This window comes from Macrosteles quadrilineatus, unplaced genomic scaffold, assembly GCF_028750875.1.
Source record: "Macrosteles quadrilineatus isolate MER2022 unplaced genomic scaffold, UCM_ALF_1.0 Scaffold_18__1_contigs__length_3160703, whole genome shotgun sequence".
In the NCBI taxonomy this organism is placed as follows: Eukaryota; Metazoa; Arthropoda; class Insecta; order Hemiptera; family Cicadellidae; genus Macrosteles; species Macrosteles quadrilineatus.
In genome coordinates this window covers 2,288,718-2,308,693 of record NW_026542611.1, presented here as the reverse complement: position 1 = coordinate 2,308,693, position 19,976 = coordinate 2,288,718, and the positions used below count along the sequence as shown (strand labels likewise).

General features: G+C 38.6%; 1 protein-coding gene across 1 annotated transcript; it reads right to left on the bottom strand.

The window, feature by feature from the left end:
* Window positions 1–17,620: 17,620 nt before the first annotated feature.
* LOC129005258 (uncharacterized protein K02A2.6-like) lies at window positions 17,621–18,730 on the bottom strand. Its single transcript, XM_054434099.1, has one exon. The coding sequence runs from the start codon at window positions 18,728–18,730 to the stop codon at window positions 17,621–17,623; it is 1,110 nt and encodes a 369-aa protein (XP_054290074.1).
* Window positions 18,731–19,976: the final 1,246 nt, after the last annotated feature.

The following is a 19,976-nucleotide window of genomic DNA, read 5'->3' as shown; positions in this document are numbered from 1 at the left end:
GGACCTGACCACCGATGACACAACTTTGCAGCTCTCTTGTCCACAGCCGAACTGGCTGGATGAGCTTTACAAAACACCAAATCCCCCACCTGGAAAGGGTTGTCTACTCTACCACGATTGTGCTTCCTCCGGACCAATTCCCTAGCTCTGATCAAGTTTCTCCTGGCCGCTTGCCAAGTTGCCTTGACATCAGCCGCACCAGGAGGTGGCAGAAGGTCGCCAATTCCCCACACATTCGCTAACGGGTTGTTAGGCGGATAGCCTAGAAACAGCTCGAAAGGGACCGCCTTGTGACTCTCATGGTGAGCAGTATTGAAAGCAAACTGAAGCCAAGGGAGTTCCTGATCCCAGGTGGTCTGCTTGTCAGCATGGAAAGCTATGAGAGCGGAACGAAGATTGCGATTGAACCTTTCAGCATGAGAAGGCTGTGGATAGTAAGGGGAAGTAGTCACATGGCGAATTCCGTGCCCAAAGCACATTCTTTTGAACAGATGGGAAACAAACTGTGTTCCGTTGTCGGAAACAATGGTGGCGGGTATTCCAAAATGTTGGAAGAGGTGTGTTCGAAGTACCTGCACGGTGAGCTGTGCAGTGGCATTCCTTAAGGGAAAAAGCCAACAAAACTTGGAGAAGGCATCCACACAAACAAGTAGGAACTTATTTCCTGACTTGCTACGCGGGAGAGGCCCTACATAGTCAATGAAAACCTTCTCCAAAGGTCTTTCCGCCACCTCAGATGACAACAAACCAAACTTAGAGTTTTGAGCGGGCTTGCTCAGTGAGCACGTTTGACAAGAACGCACCCTAGCAGCAAGATCCCGATCCATACCCTTCCAGATGAACATTTCCCTAACCTTCGCAATGGTCTTGTGGATACCTAGATGCCCACCCACAGGAGAAGAATGAAAATACTCAAAGACCATAGGGATTAGAAGACTAGGCAGCACAACTTTAGGTTTACCTCGCTGCCGAGCGCGACAGCAAAGGGCACCCTGGGACAGAAAATATGGGGGGTGGGCTCCCCCATTTTGAAGCTCACCAATGATCTTTGCCAGCTCAGGATCCTTCAGCTGATGGGGAATGAAATCAGAAAAGGCGAGTGGAAACTCCAAGAGCACGGCACAACCCGGTTGCTCTTGGTCAGAAGGAGGATCGTCGGGTGAATGGTACATCCTAGATAGTGTGTCCGCAATCACATTCTGAGTGCCTCGAACGTGTTGCACTTGGAACTTAAGGGACGATATTTGGACAACCCAACGACCAATTTTCCCAAGCTGGCGTGGATGTGCAAGAAGCCACGAGAGTGCCTGGTTGTCGGTTTCCAATAAAAACTCCTTGTGCTCCAAAAAGCGTCTGAATTTATTGACTCCAAACACGACAGCCAAACACTCGAGTTCATACACCGAAGAGCTTTTCTTTTCGCAGGGACTCAAAGTGCGTGAGGCGTACGCAATTGGCTGCCTAACACCATCCACCTCTTGTGACAACACAGCCGCAATAGCGACGGAGGAAGCATCTGTTTGCAAGACAAAGTTTTGATTGAAATCCGGCATCGCCAAAACAGGGGGCTGCATGATAGCCTCCTTGAGAAGGTCAAAAGACGTCTGCTGCGCTTCACCCCAGACAAACTTGGCGCCCTTCTTCCGAAGCTCATTGAGAGGAGCCGCCAATTCAGCAACATTGGGTATGAAGCGTCGGTAAAAACCTACCATGCCGATGAACCTAGCAATACCCTTGACATCTCTGGGAGGAGGAAACTCCCTGATAGCCTGGGTTCTAGCGGGGTCGATGCAGACGCCTCTATGAGAGATAAGATGACCAAGGAACGAAATTTCCGGCTTTGCAAAACTAACCTTGTCAGGATTCACGGTAAGGCCAGCCCTATTCAATCTACTCATGACTTCTTCAAGATGAATCAGGTGATCTTCGAAGCTCTCACTGTACACCAAGAGATCGTCGAGGTAATTGAACACAAACTTGAACTTGACATCATGAAAGATGGAATCAAGGAGTCTGGTGAGAGTCTGGGCCCCCACAGCAAGACCCATCGGAACTCTTGTGAACTGATACAAATTCCACGGAACGCAGAAAGCAGTGAGAGGTCGAGACTCAGGTTTCAAAGGAATCTGATGATAGGCCTGATTCAGATCAAAAACAGAAAAATACTTGGCCTTACCGAACCAATCAAACGCAGAATGCAAATCGGGGAGAGGCACAGAGTCGATTTCAATTTGCGCATTCAATTTGCGATAGTCCAAAACCATTCGGGACTTGCCATTGGGTTTTGGGACGAGAAAAGCTGGACTAGCTTAGCTCGAACGGGAAGGTTCAATGACACCATTTTCCAGAAGTTCGTCAATGATTTTTCTGAGAGTTTCCATTTTGGGTGGAGCTAATTTGTATGGGTGAGAGCGAACGGGACGGGTATCTGTTAGACGAATCTCGTACTCTAACAGGTTAGTGACTCCAAGCTTTGGCGTCAGCACATCTGGGAAACGAGAACACAAGGTTCTGATGGCTTCAGCCTCGCAAGTAGTCAGATGCCCTAACGGATCAATTGTTGGCTTGCTGGGTATCTCAGGCTCGACTACCGCAGCACCACCACCAATTTCATCAGCAAAAGATATTAATACCCGCCTCGCAAATCGGAAAAAACACTGACCTCTGCCTAAATCCAAAATTAGGCCAGTGTGCTTGATAAAATCCGCTTCCAAAATGACAGGGAAACAAAGGTCCTTAGCCACCCAAAAACTCCAAACCCAAGAAAAATGTTCAATTTTGAACTTGAAACGGGCTTCATAGATGATGGGAAGGGGTGAATTTGACGCAGTCCAGCAGATAGGGGTTTTTCGCTCAACTTGCTTGATAAGCCCAGACGATTCAAGTTTTTCAAAAAGGGACAAGGAAATGAGGCAACGGGCTGACCCAGAATCCACTAGGGCCTTCTGCACCGTGGAACCTATGAAGATGTTGAGACGTGGGCAAGTTGAGCGCGCCGCTTTCACGCCCATGGTAGCAAGGCCCGCAATCCCCCGCAGCAGAGGCTCGGTCACAGGCACAACACTCCCAGAAGGGGAGGCAACAGAAACATTAACTGACTTTAACTTAGACTTTGACTTACTTGAAAAAACATTCAAATTATTGCCCTTTACATTATCACCAACAACCTCACAGGAAGGATTGGGCAATTTTTCCTCCTGTGAGCAAACTAGTTTTTTGGACCACGTCCAAAATTTCCACCTTGACGGCAATGCCGCCGAATGTGACCTGGTTGCCCACAACCAAAACAAACAACAGGTTGCCTCTGCCACTGCGGCGGTTCAGGACCCAACACTCCCACGGGTGCTACGACAGCATGATGACCAGCTAGGGGAAGATGCCCCGCCGCTTGGTCTCTCTGAAAATCAGCGTCCTGGACAGATCTCGAAAGGATGGAAAGTCTGTCCAGATCCGCAAAAGATGAAGGCCGTGGTGCAAAAACCAGACGGGAGCGTTCCTCAGGCTTCAACCCCTGAAGCACAATGTCAATGAGCTCAAGCTCACTGATCCCCAAACGCAAGACCCTTTCCACCGTGCGAATGTCCCCCACGTACTGGCTGAGAGACTCGGCTGGCTGCTGAGGACGAAAAACTCTCTCAACTTTCAGCTTCTCCATGACCCGACGGGGCATGAAAAGCTCCAAAACTTCTTTATGAAAAACATCAAAGGTGACGCCTCTGCGCAAACAATCAAGCAATCTGTCCCCCAACGGTTTCAGACAGTATGGAGCAATGAGTTCCATCAAAGTTGCGTCTGACATGCCAGGGTATTCACGCATGCGCAAAACACTCTCCAGAAAAAAACAAAGACCATTCACATCTAACCCGTCCACCGGCCGGAAACCACTCAGGACAGAGGCAAGGGGATGGGGAAGTTTGCCAAAGGAGTTAGAGATGGAAGGGGAACTATGAACTTGAGAAGGAAAGGGAGATGGGGACTGGACATTCAGCGTAACCGCAGCCAAGGTGGACGTGTGAGAGGGGGACGGTGTGACATTTGCATTTGACATTTGAACATTTGCAGGCAACTGGAGCAGTGTACTTGGCGTAGGCGGAGCCTGGGGGGTACCCACTGGAGCCACAACTTCAACAACAGACTTTGGCACTTCGTTTGAAATTTCCAAAGAACGGTTGTCTTCAAAAATTTCGACTTTCTCTTTGACAGACTTTCCTGCCTTAATACTCTCCAAAATTCCTTCCAGCTCAAGAATTCTGGCTTCCACCCAGCTCTTGTCCTCATCTTGGATTTCAGGTTGCCCTGAAACCAAGAGCAGACGCTTACGCCAGTGCGTCAGCTGTGTGATAGCCGAACCCTTAGCTGAGCCCATAGGCAAACTACTCCAACTATCAATTTCCCCACTTAGCTCTTCCATCCTCTCTTTACATGCCTCCAGTTCCTCATCCAAACTGAGCGACTCAACCCAAGCTTGAGGCATGCTAGCAATTTGTCTGAACTGTGTACGCAAAGTGCGTACATCAGTTCCAGGAGTCTCCCCCCGGGACCGCACCTCGTACACCAGCTCCGGCTTCCTCAAATATTCCGGCACAATTGACGCCATACCGAGTCTCAACCAGCACTTGACTCAAAATAACAGCCAACAAAATTTTTTTTACAAAACAAACACAGAAATTTAATTCCTAAGGCTTCTGGACGTTGATGCCTACGCACCTGATGGGGCCCAAAAGAAGAACCTGCCCATTCATACCGCAAGTACCGCAAGAAAAAACAACAACAAATGACCCACGAACGTACACACACACAAACATACACCGATACATACACTAGACAACACCTAACACTTGTGTGATGGGGTGTACACACAAACCTTTTTTTTTTTTTTTTTTTTTTTTTTTTGACACATGACCATGCTTTTGACACTCTTGCTCCCGAAGGATGCAAGTCATTACCACCGATTCCACCCGGTGCCTCGGCCAAAGGGCGAGCTCCTAATAAAATGTGTTTACGCCCCACCACAACAACAACAAGACCTTTTTCCAAAACTGCCAGGCCAGAACATTTCCAAGAAACCAATCCATCCACGGCTCTTCAAAACAAAACAAAAAACAGAACGCGGACAGCGATCGCATCTCTAAGTATCCGAGTCGTGAAACCAAGTTTCACGACAAGGCACCCAGGACGCAACCCACTAACCACGCTCTGCTACCAGATGAACCATGCCCTCGCGCCTGGACCCAGACTAACGAAAAGGAAGCGTGATCCATGCGCAGGCCCGAGGAGCGGCTCACAAAACTTTACTTAACAAAATGAGAACCATGGATGGAGGCTCAAGAACAACACGCCATTTGAGAGAAACGAGCTGTAATTAACCATTTAAAAGAATAACACAACAACAATAATTAACAATAATACATGAATTAAATACTCTCAATTAAACTTTAAAAAATTTTGATACCCGTTTACCCTACTAACTTACAATTATTTCATTAATCATTTTCAAATAGGCTAAATTTCAAAAATAAATCTTACTAGCTTTTACCTTTCAAAAAAACTTTTAAATTAACAAATTACAACAATGATATATATAATGACTCTTATAATAAATTCATTTTATCTGGTAACTATAGAAACTTTAGGGGCCCCAAATTAGAATTCAATAGAATATTTAATAAAATTATAAAATTTAAAAAAAGATCAACAAGTAGCCGAAAGAATTAAAATTTAAAAAGAATAACAATTAATAAACTATGTATAGGCCTATAACAATAATAATTTCAAATAGTCTCTTGGGTTGCTTTTTTTTTATAAATAAAATCAAAAAACATAACGACAGTGGGTAACTTGCGGTAGTGCGGTTGGGTTTTGGGCCAGGTCTAGAAGTTCAGCACCGGAGGGGGAACCAAGCAGGGCGGAGAGGGGGCCAAGGTCTACGAGGCAGCCATGAGTTACAAATTTCCTCCGCCAAGGTCGAAACGGTCCAGTGCATAGTCCTCCTCACGGGCCCCAAAAGGCGCGCGTGGCGCGATAAATTTACACCATTGCGTAGCAGAACAAAAGTAAAGAACAATTAACAAAACTGCTTTGCAAAAAATAAAGCATAGAAACAGATGTTAAAGGATAAATTTGTTCTGAAAATCCTCTGCGAGGCAAACGGCTCTGACGTCGCTGAACCTATGAGTTGCTGGCGGAAAGAGTAAGAAAAACAAGACTCACAGCCTTGTTCGGGGTCGTGAAAGTGACAACGAAACACTGAACTAGCCTACTATAAAAAAAACACTTGAACCATTGATCATGAGTCGTGACATTCGCCCGGTGGAAATAGTCACGGCTCACTCCCATCGAAACTATTAAAAATATATTTAACACGTCCGTTACTGAGCGTCGCTATTGCCACAGACCGAGGTATACATTTGAATCTCACTCATAAACCGGCTCTCACTTGGATAACAGTAGACACAGACCACGTAAAAAGATGTAAAAAGAGGAAAATCTTTTGAGTAACATTTACTAGGACAAACATATACGTTTAAAAAACAAAACTTATTTCAAATCCTGAGAAATGTTGACAGTCTTTTTTGGAGACAGCTGATTAGAGGTTGAATTGGTTGGGTTCTTTTGTATCATATTTTAATTTCATCTTTACTAATTAATTTTTGTTTAAAATACAACCGACTTCAAAGGATCTAAAAAGTATTAAATAATTTAACAAAGTAAACTTTTGTATTAAGTCAGCTCTATGATGATTTTTGATACACAATTTAAAGAGGATGTCCACATTGCAGGTGGGTATCTATAACTAATGTGTCACATGGTGGTTTTTTGGTAATATTGCTGGATGACGAAGGTCGTAACAAACTGGTGCTTGGTTTATGCGGCCACCAACTCTTATCAAGTTTTACGAATCAATAAACGGCTTTAGACGGTGGAGATGTTTTGAGCATGATTTCAGGTTTTTTAATAGGAGAAAGTCACTGTGCAAAGCGGATTGTTGTGCCATGTAAAATATCTTGTTTTGAGCAGCTTTCTATTCTTGAGCGCTAAGGAAACTCTGGCGCCGTATTGCATTTTTCCATTGTATACCTTCATGCAGGCCCACAACTAGTTCAGTCTTTGATATCACAACATGTTTGGATTCTTGGTGCCCGAAATATTATAATGTAACCTCATTTAGAGTAAATTTGAAACCTTTACAATTATTGAGGCACATTTTGATTTAGAAAAGGCTTTATTAAAATATTGGCTACTGGATCTTATTAAAAGTCACTTTTGAAACACAAACTAAATTTTATTATTTTCTTCTTACATACTTTCTTTATAGCGGTCAACAATTCCTTTCTTAGTTTAAAATAAAAGTTCATCTCAGTATTTATTACTTTTCTCCCATGAAACTTGAACCCTAAAAAAAAGAAATGAAACAACTGAATCAGTGATATTATGTTAGAACAAGCATGTTTTATATATTTCTTTACTTTAAAACCTACCATATTTAAATTAATGATTTTGAAATTGATGAACTAAAGCTATAATATTAATTTGTAGGTACATACCAAATCATCCTGGGAGCACATGTCTAAGAATTTTACAACATATCACAAGTTACTTTAACAAATTCTGTTAGTCCGTCATTGCATTCTTTGAATTTTCCTGTCACAAAAAGTCTGATTTTTAAACAACAAGCATGATTAAACCCTACAGCTGTAACTGACATTTCAAATAATGTTTTTTATTTAAATTATGTTGACCGTTACAAAATTATTGTTTTTACATTATAACTTTTAAACAAAATAACAAAATCATCAGTCGTCTTCTTGTTCTTACTTTTCTTCTGTGTATGAATCTTCTTAACTTTGTTGCAAAAATCTTTCTGCTTGATTATTTTTCGTTTTCGTCCGCTCAGTCGTCTTCTTATTCTTACTTTTCTTCTGTGTATGAATCTTCTTACTTTGTTGCAAAAATCTTTCCGCTTGATTATTTTTCGTTTTCGTCCGCTCTATTTACTGGTACTTTGGCGTTGGATCGTGGTTCTTGATTTTAAAATAACTTTGGCAGTCTTGATGAACCGTAACACTTCTTTCTGGCTTTCTCTTGGTATTGTTGTGAATTTTGTGCCGTTGGATTGTAGTTCTTCTATGAGTTTTCCAAATTCCTTCTTCAAGTTAGAATCTTAAGGTTCTTGCCTTTTACTTCATATGTTTTCCGCTGTATCGTCTTCATTGTCATCCTGGGTATTGAGTAATGACCTAAGTTGAGATCGGATCCAATTTACATTTTTCTTTCTTTCCTTTTCTGATGTACCCTTCACTTAATAAACATTTCGATTCTACGCCTGTAAAACATGCAATGAGCACAACATCCATTGCTTCACTTCTCCATGCACATTTTTCCATGTAGTGTATATAGCATCTATGTAGCACCATGTAACTCATAAAACATTAAGACACGTCGGCACTGCCATGAGTCTGTTTCAAGGCTTCGAACCTTGCCTCTTAGGCACAGTGAGGAATTCCTGCTCCGTACTCGTCGATAATCAGAGTAGTGGGCTCTAGCTGTTTGGCTATCTTATCTTGGTCAATATTGGATATGTTGACGTGCTGTACTTCCAGTTCGTGGTTTTTTTTAAATATTTAACAAGCACTTTTGTTTCAGGTAGCTTATGTAGTTTATTACAATATGGCATGTGCAGGTACGTCCAGTTTTCTTGAACCTTGGCTTTTGAAAGATCTTTGGCGTTTTTTTTTTTAGATATTAACTATAGTCTGACCATCTCTGCAGCATATTATGATTGTGAACCATTCTTTGTCGGTTTATATTATTTACTATACTTTATCTTATTTGGCATAAACGTTCTGGACCTGTTTAATGTGTTTTTTTAATATTTAAAATATTAAAAGTGGAATATTCGCCACTTGTTGGCGTGAATGCCAAATGTACACTCAATAACTCGTCGGGCTCCTTAGAGTCGGTAATTGAAGACTCTTTTCCCCACACTTAAATATTTTCATGAAAATGGTCGTAAAATAAATTTACTTTGACCAAATCCTTCATCTCCAACAAACATGAAGGGCAGTGTTCTTAACTATAGTCTGACCATCTCTGCAGCATATCATGATTGTGAACCATTCTTTGTCGGTTTGTATTATTTACTATACTTTATATTATTTGGCATAAACGTTCTGGACCTGTTCAATGTGTGTTTTTTTATATTTTATTTAAAATATTAAAAGTTTAAAGGCCAATGGAAAATTCGCCACTTGTTGGCGTGAATGCCAAATGTACACTCAATAACTAGTCGGGCTCTTTAGAGTCGGTAATTGAAGACTCTTTTCCCCACACTTAAATATTTTTATAAAAATGGTCGTAAAATAAATTTACTTTGACCAAATCCTTCATCTCCAACAAACATGAATGGCAGTGTTCTTAACTCTAGTCTGACCATCTCTGCAGCATATCATGATTGTGAACCATTCTACCATTCTTTGTAGGTTTATTTTATTTACTTTATTTTAAGATATTTTAAGCTCGTAAAATAAATTTACTTCATGACCAATAAACATGAAGGGCAGTGTTTCATCGATACCAATACACTGTCTCGTGGTTATGGGATATTTAGTTTACCTTCCGACAATGTTTTGAAGAATGCAGAGTTCTTGAATATTGTCGTGTCTGATTCTGTTCCATACGCTCCCACATCAATGTAAGTAAACTTTTAGTTTGAATCACATATAGCAACTTAAAATAATGGAGAAGAACTTATAATAGTTAAACAACAGCGATGGCACCGAGGCAATGAGGCAAATTAGACCTTGCCATGAATACAGCCGATGTATTTAACCAATAGTCTGTAGTAAGATCTAGAAAACAGTCTGATTTCAATCGGGTCCAAATGGCATCACATTCTTGTCGTACATTTATTGAAGTTGTTGGCTTGGCAATTCTGTATTGAAAGTGCAAGTCTTGCATGGTGTTACCACTTCCCAAATGCCTTTAAATAAAAGGTAAATTATTATGTTTCACATTAGTATGTAGGTACATTGTTTAATTCCTATTTTCATTCCAGGGAAAAGTCTTCACAGGAGATGGAAGAGTCTTCGAGACTGCTACAACCGAGAAATAAAAACCAACAACCCCTAAAAAGTGGGGCTGCTGGGTCTGGGTGGAAGCCATATATTTTCTTCCAACAACTTAGTATTTTAAAACCTATATGCTGCAGTACAGAGTCCAATGTAGATGTTGAGCATGAGGATGATCAGGAAGCTGGCGAGCTACCCCCCGAAAACGACCATGGCCAGGTTATCAAAACGTCTGAAATAACTCAATGCCCTCAGCTACCTCGTAGTAAAATGAAGGGCACATTTCAACACCAACAATAAATTACAAACTCGTTCACAAAAATATCTGTTTTCCGATAGTAAATGGTTTTATATATTTTTGTACTGTTAAGTTAAAGAACATAACTGTCATAGGTATGGTAAATTGGTCAACAATGATCGTAATGAGATTATAGTAACGGAGGTGAGATTTTATTCTATTGTATCATGATTTTTATGTTAATATGGGGTTTACAAATAGTTTTTTTCACATAAAAAGATAAAATAATTATTGGTTCTTTGACACACAAATATTTGATAGACAAATATTTTACATCAAGTGGAAATATTGTGGATGTCTTCAAAGTGGTACTGTCCACGGTTGTTAATGTTCGGGGATTTTAATACTTTGAAAATGTATTTTATTTCCACATGTGAGACATCCTCTTTTTCAGGGAACACAAACAAATTAGTGGTTGATTTTTTCAGAAATTTACAAATAAAAACTCATTACAAAAAGACCTCCATCGATTTCCTAATAACTTTGGTTATCATTTTGGCTTGTGGGTGATTGAAGCCCATTTGTCTACTAATTTAAAATGCTCGTATATTTTTTTGTTTTTTTTTCTTGGGAGCAGTTGGCATTTTAATTTTTTGTTTTTTTCTTTTTCGGATACTGTTACCTTTTGTTTTTCGATGTATTCCTTGTAGACTATCTTTTTGTGTTTATTTTCTAGGTGACGAATTAATGGGGATGTGCCTGCTAGAGTTTTGAGTAGGTTTTCGCCAATGTTGCACTTTGCCTCCTTGGGGTTGATTCGGGTAAAGTAGCTCCATATAACCGCCTGACTTGTTGGGGAGCCGGCAATGCTAGGACTTAATGTAGGCCTTTTCGGAGCTGAAGACGTACTTGGCAGACCTATTGGCATAGGGTCATCGATGGATTCCTCGTCCATTTTGGTTGTTCACTTGATTAATAACAAACTAACTAACACAAGTTTTAAGTAGGCTAATATCACAGACTTTCATATTTATCAGGGCTGTTGCGGATATGACGCCACAACTTTCTTTTATAGAAATATGCAAAACAATATTCACAAGTCAAGTAGTCAGTGTGGGTAAAATTTTCATTTGGCATTCGCCGGTAAACTATTAGGCAGCCGTCGTTCCCATCTAGTACACTACGATTATGAATGAAGTTGCCTTTGTTTCTTAGTTTTCTTATAATATCCAAGTGTTTCTTGCTATTCTTTGGAAGTGACATAAATTCACTTACTTCTTGCTTATCGCAGTGTTTTAGTTCAAGATGCTGTGGAAGTTTTGAAAAAAGCTTCATAGTTTGCAATACGATCAAGCTTGTTGGCTGTCTATTTTTTTTAACCACTAAGTACTTTGAATTCAATATTTTTCTGCGGTGATAAACATGTTTTCTTAAAAATTAAGGCCTCCACCAACAATCCAGTAGCCAGTGCTAGATGGAACGTACAAAACGTAGATAATTGAGTACACTTTCCAGACAGACGTATAAGTGTTTCAATCACAGCATTTACGGCCAAGTCCGTCAAAGGACTTACGGTCCTTGTCGGATAACTGCAACCCAAGTGGGCAGAGTGAAAATAATTGAGATGATTGGCAACTTGAGCATTTAGTGGCATGACGTCATGTAACGTTGGGATAGGATGTAGGTTGTCAGGGGAGGTATCATGTGGGGTTGCGACAGGGAGGTGGTAGCGGGTAAGGTTGATGGATTAGTGCCAGCAGGTGAGGTGATGGCAACATGTTGGGGATTTGAAAGAAAGCCTTTAGGAACAACATTAAGTACGGTGGTATTGAAATATGTCTTAACCTTTTGTTGTCTCATAACCCACATTTCTATAGCATTTGGATCGTCCTCTGTGATTACGAGCCTTTTATTGACATCGATCTTGTTTGGTCGTTGTCGCTTCCGGGCTTTGGTTGGGCGATTGCAGGTTGACTTAGGAATGTGCAAAGTCAATTCCTTGCAGATGGAAAAAATCTTTTCTTTCAACATTTTTACGAACCTACCTACTTTTAGATTAGTTTGTTGTTCCAAAACACTATCCTTTACATGTCGAAAATGATTCCCTACATTTGCGTTGCTGAATCTACAATTGAGGTTTCTGCCGATGTCTTCTGGCGATTGCAGGCGGACTTAAAAAATGTGCAATTCCTTGCAGATGGAAAAATCCTATCTTTCAACCTTTTTACAAACCTTCTTCTTTTAAATTAGTTTGTTGTTCCAAACCACTTTCCTTTACATGTCGAAAATGATTCTCTACATTTGCGTTGCTGAATCTACAATTGGAGTTTCTGCCGATGTCTGAATGCCTGATTACAAAGCTTGGCCATAATGGAGAGTAGGGCATGTACCTATTCAAAATTAATTTTGAAAAGGTTAGGCAGTACAGGCTGGCAGTACAGGCTGTTCTTTTCAGTGTTGTCGGATCTTTCACTACTATTAGAATTCATTTCATAGTTTTCAATTGGCATTCCAACATCGTAAAATGGACTTTTTCTATACAGAGGAAAACTTTCTTTGGTAAAGAAGCTGTCATTGTTGGAAATGTCATCTGAAACAACACATGTTTCAGCAGAACTATCAATCAATCCAATTTAATTCAAAAAACTTTGATTTAAGTTTGAATATAAACAGACATTTAATAGATTTTTCAGTTTACATTTAATTGGTTCAAAATCAGTACAGTTTAAAAGGTCTGCAATACCTTGTAAAATGAAAGTTTTTAGCGGTCCATTGATGTTTTATCTTTTTTAGGTCTCCAGACACCATGTGCATAAAATGACTGCAGCAGAGATGTACAGTCGCGGGTTTAACGTTTCTACTTTGTATCGTTGCAAAATCGGACATTCTATTCATATAACCCATGCAGCACAAATATGTATACTTTCATTCAAAGTATATAACCTATATAAAATATGTATGTATGTAGGCCTATATAGAGAATATTAAGTCTTGAATTTGTATGAGAAGGATATAATCTAATGAGACAGTGAAGTAAAATACCTAAATTCGCATGGTCACCGTTTAAGAATGAATATTTTTTCTTCTTTGAAGCAACAGGGTGAGAACAATCTACACAAACGGTTAATTTCCTCGTTGTATCTTTCTACCGGGTTAGACTGTGGGTTATAAACTGAAGAATGTATATATTTGATTCCCAATTTATCCAAACATTGGTACCATTTTTGTGATGCAAACTGTGTTCCGTTGTCACTTAAAATGCACTAAATTTTCCTACTTGTTTACAATAATCTATTATTTTTGCAAGCAATGCTGTACTACTCGTAGTTGCTCTTCTAACGGCATATAATTTTACATGTTTAGTAAAAATGTCAACGATTGAGAAGATATACTTAACACCAAATCTTCCAACAGGAAGTTTGCCTATTAAGTCTATACTAACTAATTGTAACGGTCGTTCTGCAGTAACTGAAATGTTTAATTAATAAAAAAATCCTTTAGCGTAATTTCATTAGGCATGACAGTCATGGAACAGACATGGTTAATATAAAATCTATTTCGTTTATATAACGTAGTGTAACACAATATCCCAGGTTAAGACTAGATTAATAAGCCAATATATCACAGGCATTAAAAGGTAAATTCAAAAGTAAAATTTTTAGATTGGTTAGTTCGAATATACATGATAATACAATAAAACATCAAAACGTAATTACTTTTACGCCAAAAAAACTCTTTACTCTCACAAATTCGATGTTCCACCAGCAAGTTACGTAGCGTGTACGCCGTAACTAATGGCGCTCCCAGTGGTGTGCGCCAGAACCTATGGTAAACGGAGCACAGCTGACGGTTTATATTTAATTCTTTTTGTTTTTGTTAGCACTAAACCAAATAAGGATCAAACCAGATATAATAAATTTGTAGACCTCTTTCATACACCAATCATGTTAATAGGAACCCAAGATGGTGATTTGAATTAATTTAGTTTTTGTCGAGATATCAATTCATATGAACCGGAAGGCAGAAAATGAATCGTTAAGCAGCAGGAAAAAAATAAGTACCGTTATAGAATTCCCACGAAAATTCTCAACAGTATTAAATTTGAAACTCGATTACAACAAAACAAATTTTACTTACAATAAGTTCAAATTAATAGCCTATCAAATCCAATATCATCGTATATTTTTACTTCCAATTAAAGTTAAAAGCTGCTTAGAAAGCGACCTGTGCGCTAATGCTAACCGATGCTAGTGGAGGTAGCAAGCAATAATTAGTTATTCCCCCCAGAATAATGTCAAATACTTTTCTTATTTACCCAGGCTATTTTCTTGCTAACCCAGGATTCTCACAAACCTAAACACTTTTTAATAGGTAGGTACACATAAGTCTGGGTTAATGGAACTCTAATAAATATTTTTATTATTGTACAGGTTCACTAATCCAACCTAGTCTGGTCCCAAGAGGATCTGCTAAGAAAATATTTGTTAAACAAAGGACTGAAATTGATCAATGAAAACTCACAATATAAACAATAATACTACTCACCAATATCTCTCTTTTCAATAGTTATGCTTATTTCCAGCCAATCTTCTTCGTGTGGTTTTAATTCCTTGGCTAATTTGATTACTGTCGCAGCTCCCCTATCAGGGTATTTGCAGCAACTGCTGCTAATGAGCCAAGAGCTTGGTACCACATCATATTCTTGATCATTGTTTTTGTAAACAATTGTCCACATTTTACAACTGAAAGACAAATTCTATAATTTTTAAACTGTTGCGGCGCGTGATGCGCCAATGTTTTGGTAAATAATAAAAGAACTGACACTTTAAAACGAACTATGAATTTATTGATGTATAAATGAACAAATGATATTAGTGGACTGTATAATTGAACTGTGATGAATAAATTGCTATAATGAACTAATGCGAATGTACTACTGATGAACTAAACTAATGAAATACGTGGAGGGATCTGCCTCACACGTCCTATACGAAGCGATGCTAACCGAACAATGTCGCTCGATGATACCCTGACAAAAGACTCCTCCCTCACTCAGTATGGGGTTACAGATTTCTAAGAACTGGTGAGGAAGGGTCCGTCCTTTCGCAGAAGGACGATGTTTATGACTGTGTTAAACGCCGATAAGTGACATGAATAGCAGGAAGTACGTTACAATTTGAACGTGATATAAATTGGTTGACTATTTACTTACAATATTATTTACACTAAGAACATAAATAAAACAATTAACAATCATGATACTAAACATAAACTTTACTTTACACTTTGATACAATATATACATAAACTTGAACTTGGGCAGAGGTGTTGTTTCGTGGGGTTTGTGTGCGTTACACTTCACAATGAAGCAACGGCAAAGTGATAATTTTGTTGTCATAGTTTATTTTTACACATTTAGCCTGGATTTTTGATACTGGCCATGCTTTGAAGTCACTGAGTTTTCTAACTCGGTAAATGTTCAAACTTGCTCTTTCAAAATGTGGATCACTGCTTATTTTATAGAAATTGTCTTTGATACAAAATCTTTTCCCAATCACAACATTTACTCCTATTTCTGTTGAAAATGCAAAGTTTGATACGACAACTACATCTTCATTATCCAGCATACAACAATTATTTGGTGCAGTTGTAGTGATTTTTGATGATCCAAGAGTGAAAACTTTATATTGTGGATCTGTGCAAAGAGCAAGTAAAGGGCCGTTTTTATGTTCTTTAATTAGTTGCACGGGAGTTTCAGGGGAAAATTTCAATTTGGTGAGAGAAAACGACTCGGCCAATCTTCTATCAATCTGTTGAAGAGGTTTTGAGGCACTCCTCACATTTTTTTTTTATCTGTTGTAAATAATTTTCAAACTGAACAGCTGATATAGAATGGAGGGTAAAATTAGGAATATTTGGTGAAAAATAGTCAACATCGTCTGCAATATGCAGCAAGCCGTGGAAGTTTTGTGTAATGTAGGCATCACTGTAAAGGACTCTAGTGGCATTAACAAAATGTTCCAACAATAGTTTAGCGTATGCTTTCATTTCAGTGATTGCACAAGTTTTTGGAGTCAATAAGATGGTTACTGCAACATGAAGATACAAAAAGTGCTGGTACTTGTCTTCAGTGAGGATGGTTTTTAATGCTATGGGTCCTAAATACAACAGAAACATACGCAGCTCGGTTGCTTCCCACATCTTTAAATCGTCAAGGTGCCTAGGTTTGAGGAATTTAAGGAAATTTAAAAATATTTAAGGAATTTTAAAACGGTTGAAACTGATTTTTAAACATCTTTAATAAAGTTTAATTAAAGTTTGAATACTTATATTAAACTTTATTTAAAACTAGTTTAAAAACTGTTCGAACAGATTTTCAAACAATTTTAATATAACATTTAAAAAATGTATTAAAACTGTTTTTAAAATTGTTTTAAAACTGTTCAAACCGACATTAAAACTTATATCAATACAATTTTGTATGACTTGTATTAAAATTGTTTATAAACAATTTAAAAATATGTTAAACTTTTATCAACACTTGTTTTAATATTTGTTTCATATCTTGTGTAATAAAACCATTTTAAACTTCATCGAAACTCATATTAAAGTTGTTTTAATACAAAAATTATGTGAACATCTTTTAAAATTGTATTGAAACACTTTTCAACAATTTGTCTGCTACTTGGGATTCCATTCTGGTTCTTCTTGTTACAACGACTTGATTAATTTTCTCTTATAATTTTAATTAATTATACACAAACACTCTACAATAATTCCACCAAATTTCTTATCGAGACCTTTCATTCAAGGTTATTGATACGTGTCAGACTTGCAGGTTTCTCAAAAGTCCATTAGGCTTTATATAATAGATATGTAAATCGAAACACCTTATCAATGTACCTAGAATTAATGTAAAAGGTGGACCACAAACAGCAATGACGTCATATTTTATTTTATATAAAAACAATTTTGCAACGTGGCTAGAAAAACAACAAATTCGCAAACACAAATACGTTTATTTGCCACTGATAAAATACAATTTTGAATTAGCAATGGTCAAGCAACAATATAAAGTTTAAAAGTATAAAAAGGCTTTGGTCAACTTTGTGTATTAGGCTAGGAATCTTAAAAGAATAACGAAACTGAGATGACTTGAGTGGAATATTAGAATATAAAAAGACAGAGTGTTGAAATAGAAGTAACTGTGTTATATTAAAGATCAGAATAGAATAGTAAACAGCATTTGATAATAAACATTTTGGTTGCTATGGTAACAACTGCTTCATATTTTCATAACATTCTCCCCCACTTAATCACTGGAGAGCAAAGTCCTTCAGATAGGACGGAACCTTGCGCTGTCTGGAAGGACGAGTTAATTTGTTTTCTTTTTGTTCTGTGGCTTGAGGTCTGTCTAGATTTTCTTCCCTTAGAGTACCGTCTAGTTCTGTTGGATTGTTTGAACTTGATTCAGACTCTGGGTGGATCTCTTGTGGTGGTGCTTGACAGTCTATAATAGGTATCCGTCTTGGAACAACAGAACTATCTTGTTCGTTGTGTGCTGTAAATGTAACTTTCTTCTTGGATACAAGAGTCGAAATCAATTGATTTATGTGTCTTTTTAAACTTCGTCCAGAATCCAATTCAACAATGTAATGGTATTGACCTAATTTTCTCTTGACTGTACCAAACTGCCATATGTCTTTATTTCCCAGGTGAACTCTTGTCTGAACCCTCTCCCCCACTTTAAGAGAGCGGACGCGAAGAGGAGCAATCGATTTTGATGGAAGCTTTGCCTTTGGGTTAGGGAGAAGTGTGTCAAGTCTAATCCGAATCTTCCTGTTCAAATACAACTCTGCTGGAGTCTTGCCTGATGCCAAAGGTGTTGCTCGATATCTGAACATAATGTTTTGTAGCTTTGTGGTAATTGGGGTTGGATCATCGGCAGCAGCAATAAGTCTTCTCTTTAAAGTTTGTATGTTTCGTTCCGCCAGGCCATTTGTTGCAGGATGGTTAGGAGCAGTAAATTTTTGGAAAATCCCACGTTCTTTACAGTAATTGATAAATTCCTCACTTTTGAATATAGTGGCATTGTCCGAGACTAAGAACGAGGGGTACCCATGAACCGAGAAAATGTTTTCAAGTAGTGCCATCGTCGTTGCTGAAGAAGGAGCATTTCGAAGAATGCGAACTTCTGCCCACTTTGATTTTGCATCTACACACATGAGGAAATAATTTCCATCCAATGGACCGGCATAATCAATATGTACTCTTTCCCAGTTATCATCGGGTTGATCCCACGGATGTACCGGAGCCTTTGGTGGATTGTGACGAACTTTAGCACAAGCTTCACAGCTTTTCACTAGTCTTTCTATTTGTTTGTCCATACCTTCCCAATATACATATCTTCTAGCAAGCTGTTTCATTTTAGTAATTCCGAGGTGTGATTCATGAAGCTCATTTAGAATTTGATTTTGAAGACATTTGGGAATTACGACTCGATCTGATCGGAAAAGTATGTTGTCTGAGATCATGTAAGGGCTATCTTTGCGACTATTTTTCAGTTCATGCAAAAGAACTCGAAGCTCAGGGTCTTTTGCTGTTTCTTCTTTTATCGTTTCTGCGGTTATAACAGTGCTGGAGATTTGAAGTAAGGTTTCTGCATTGATTGTGTTTCTTTGTCGAATGTTAGTTCAGATGAAATTGATGATTGAACTGGGCTTCGAGACAAACAATCCACGTTTTCATTTTCTTTCCCTTTCTTGCATTGAACTGTATAGTCAAGACCACTGAGGAATGAAGAATAACGCAATAAGCGAGATGATGTCATTCGTGGCAGGGCACGTCCTGGATGAAAGATGTAACAATGGTTCATTATCGGTGACAAGAGTGAATTTTTTACCAAAAACGTAATTGTAAAAATAGGTGACTGCGTAGATGATTGCTAGAGCTTCTCTATCAAGTTGGCTGTAATTGGTTTCAGCCTGGGTCAATGCTCTGGATGCATATGCAATTGGTCTTTCTTGACCATCGATGTCATGACTGAGTATTGCAGCAATTCCAGTTGGGCTAGCATCTGTTGTGAGAATAACTGGTTTCGATGAGTCGAAAGGGATAAGAACTGTATCACTACAAAGTTCAGTGAGGTATAAATATTAATATTTGTTTCATATCTTGTGTAATAAAACCATTTTAAACTTCATCGAAACTCATATTAAAGTTGTTTTAATACAAAAATTATGTGAACATCTTTTAAAATTGTATTGAAAATTTATGATATTGATTTGGGTCACTGATAACGAAAAAGAAAGAAAATTAAATTAAGTTAAACAGAAGGGTTATAATTTAGGTATGGGAGAATAATAATGGAGAAACAAAATTAGAATGATTCATGTGGGAGATTTAAGGTGATGGACACAACAAGTGGAACCTAACACGCTGGTACCATGTCAGCCCAACTATAAACCCCAGGCTGTTGATCATAGATGTCATAATCCACCTCGGCTTCTGCAGCCAATTCAGCAGCCAGTTCCTGATCATAGTCAAAATCACGATCATCAGGATCAGATGAAGAACTGGAGCTCTTGGTCAGACGGTCAGTGTCTGGATTTGGGTCACTGATTTGATGATATGTCGAGTGATCGAGCTGGCAACAGTAATAGGCCATCAGAG

What these genes read in the sequence shown, in the direction of transcription:
- LOC129005258 (XM_054434099.1), bottom strand. Translation starts at nt 18,730, where the DNA reads ATGAAACAGCTTGCTAGAAGATATGTATATTGGGAAGGTATGGACAAA.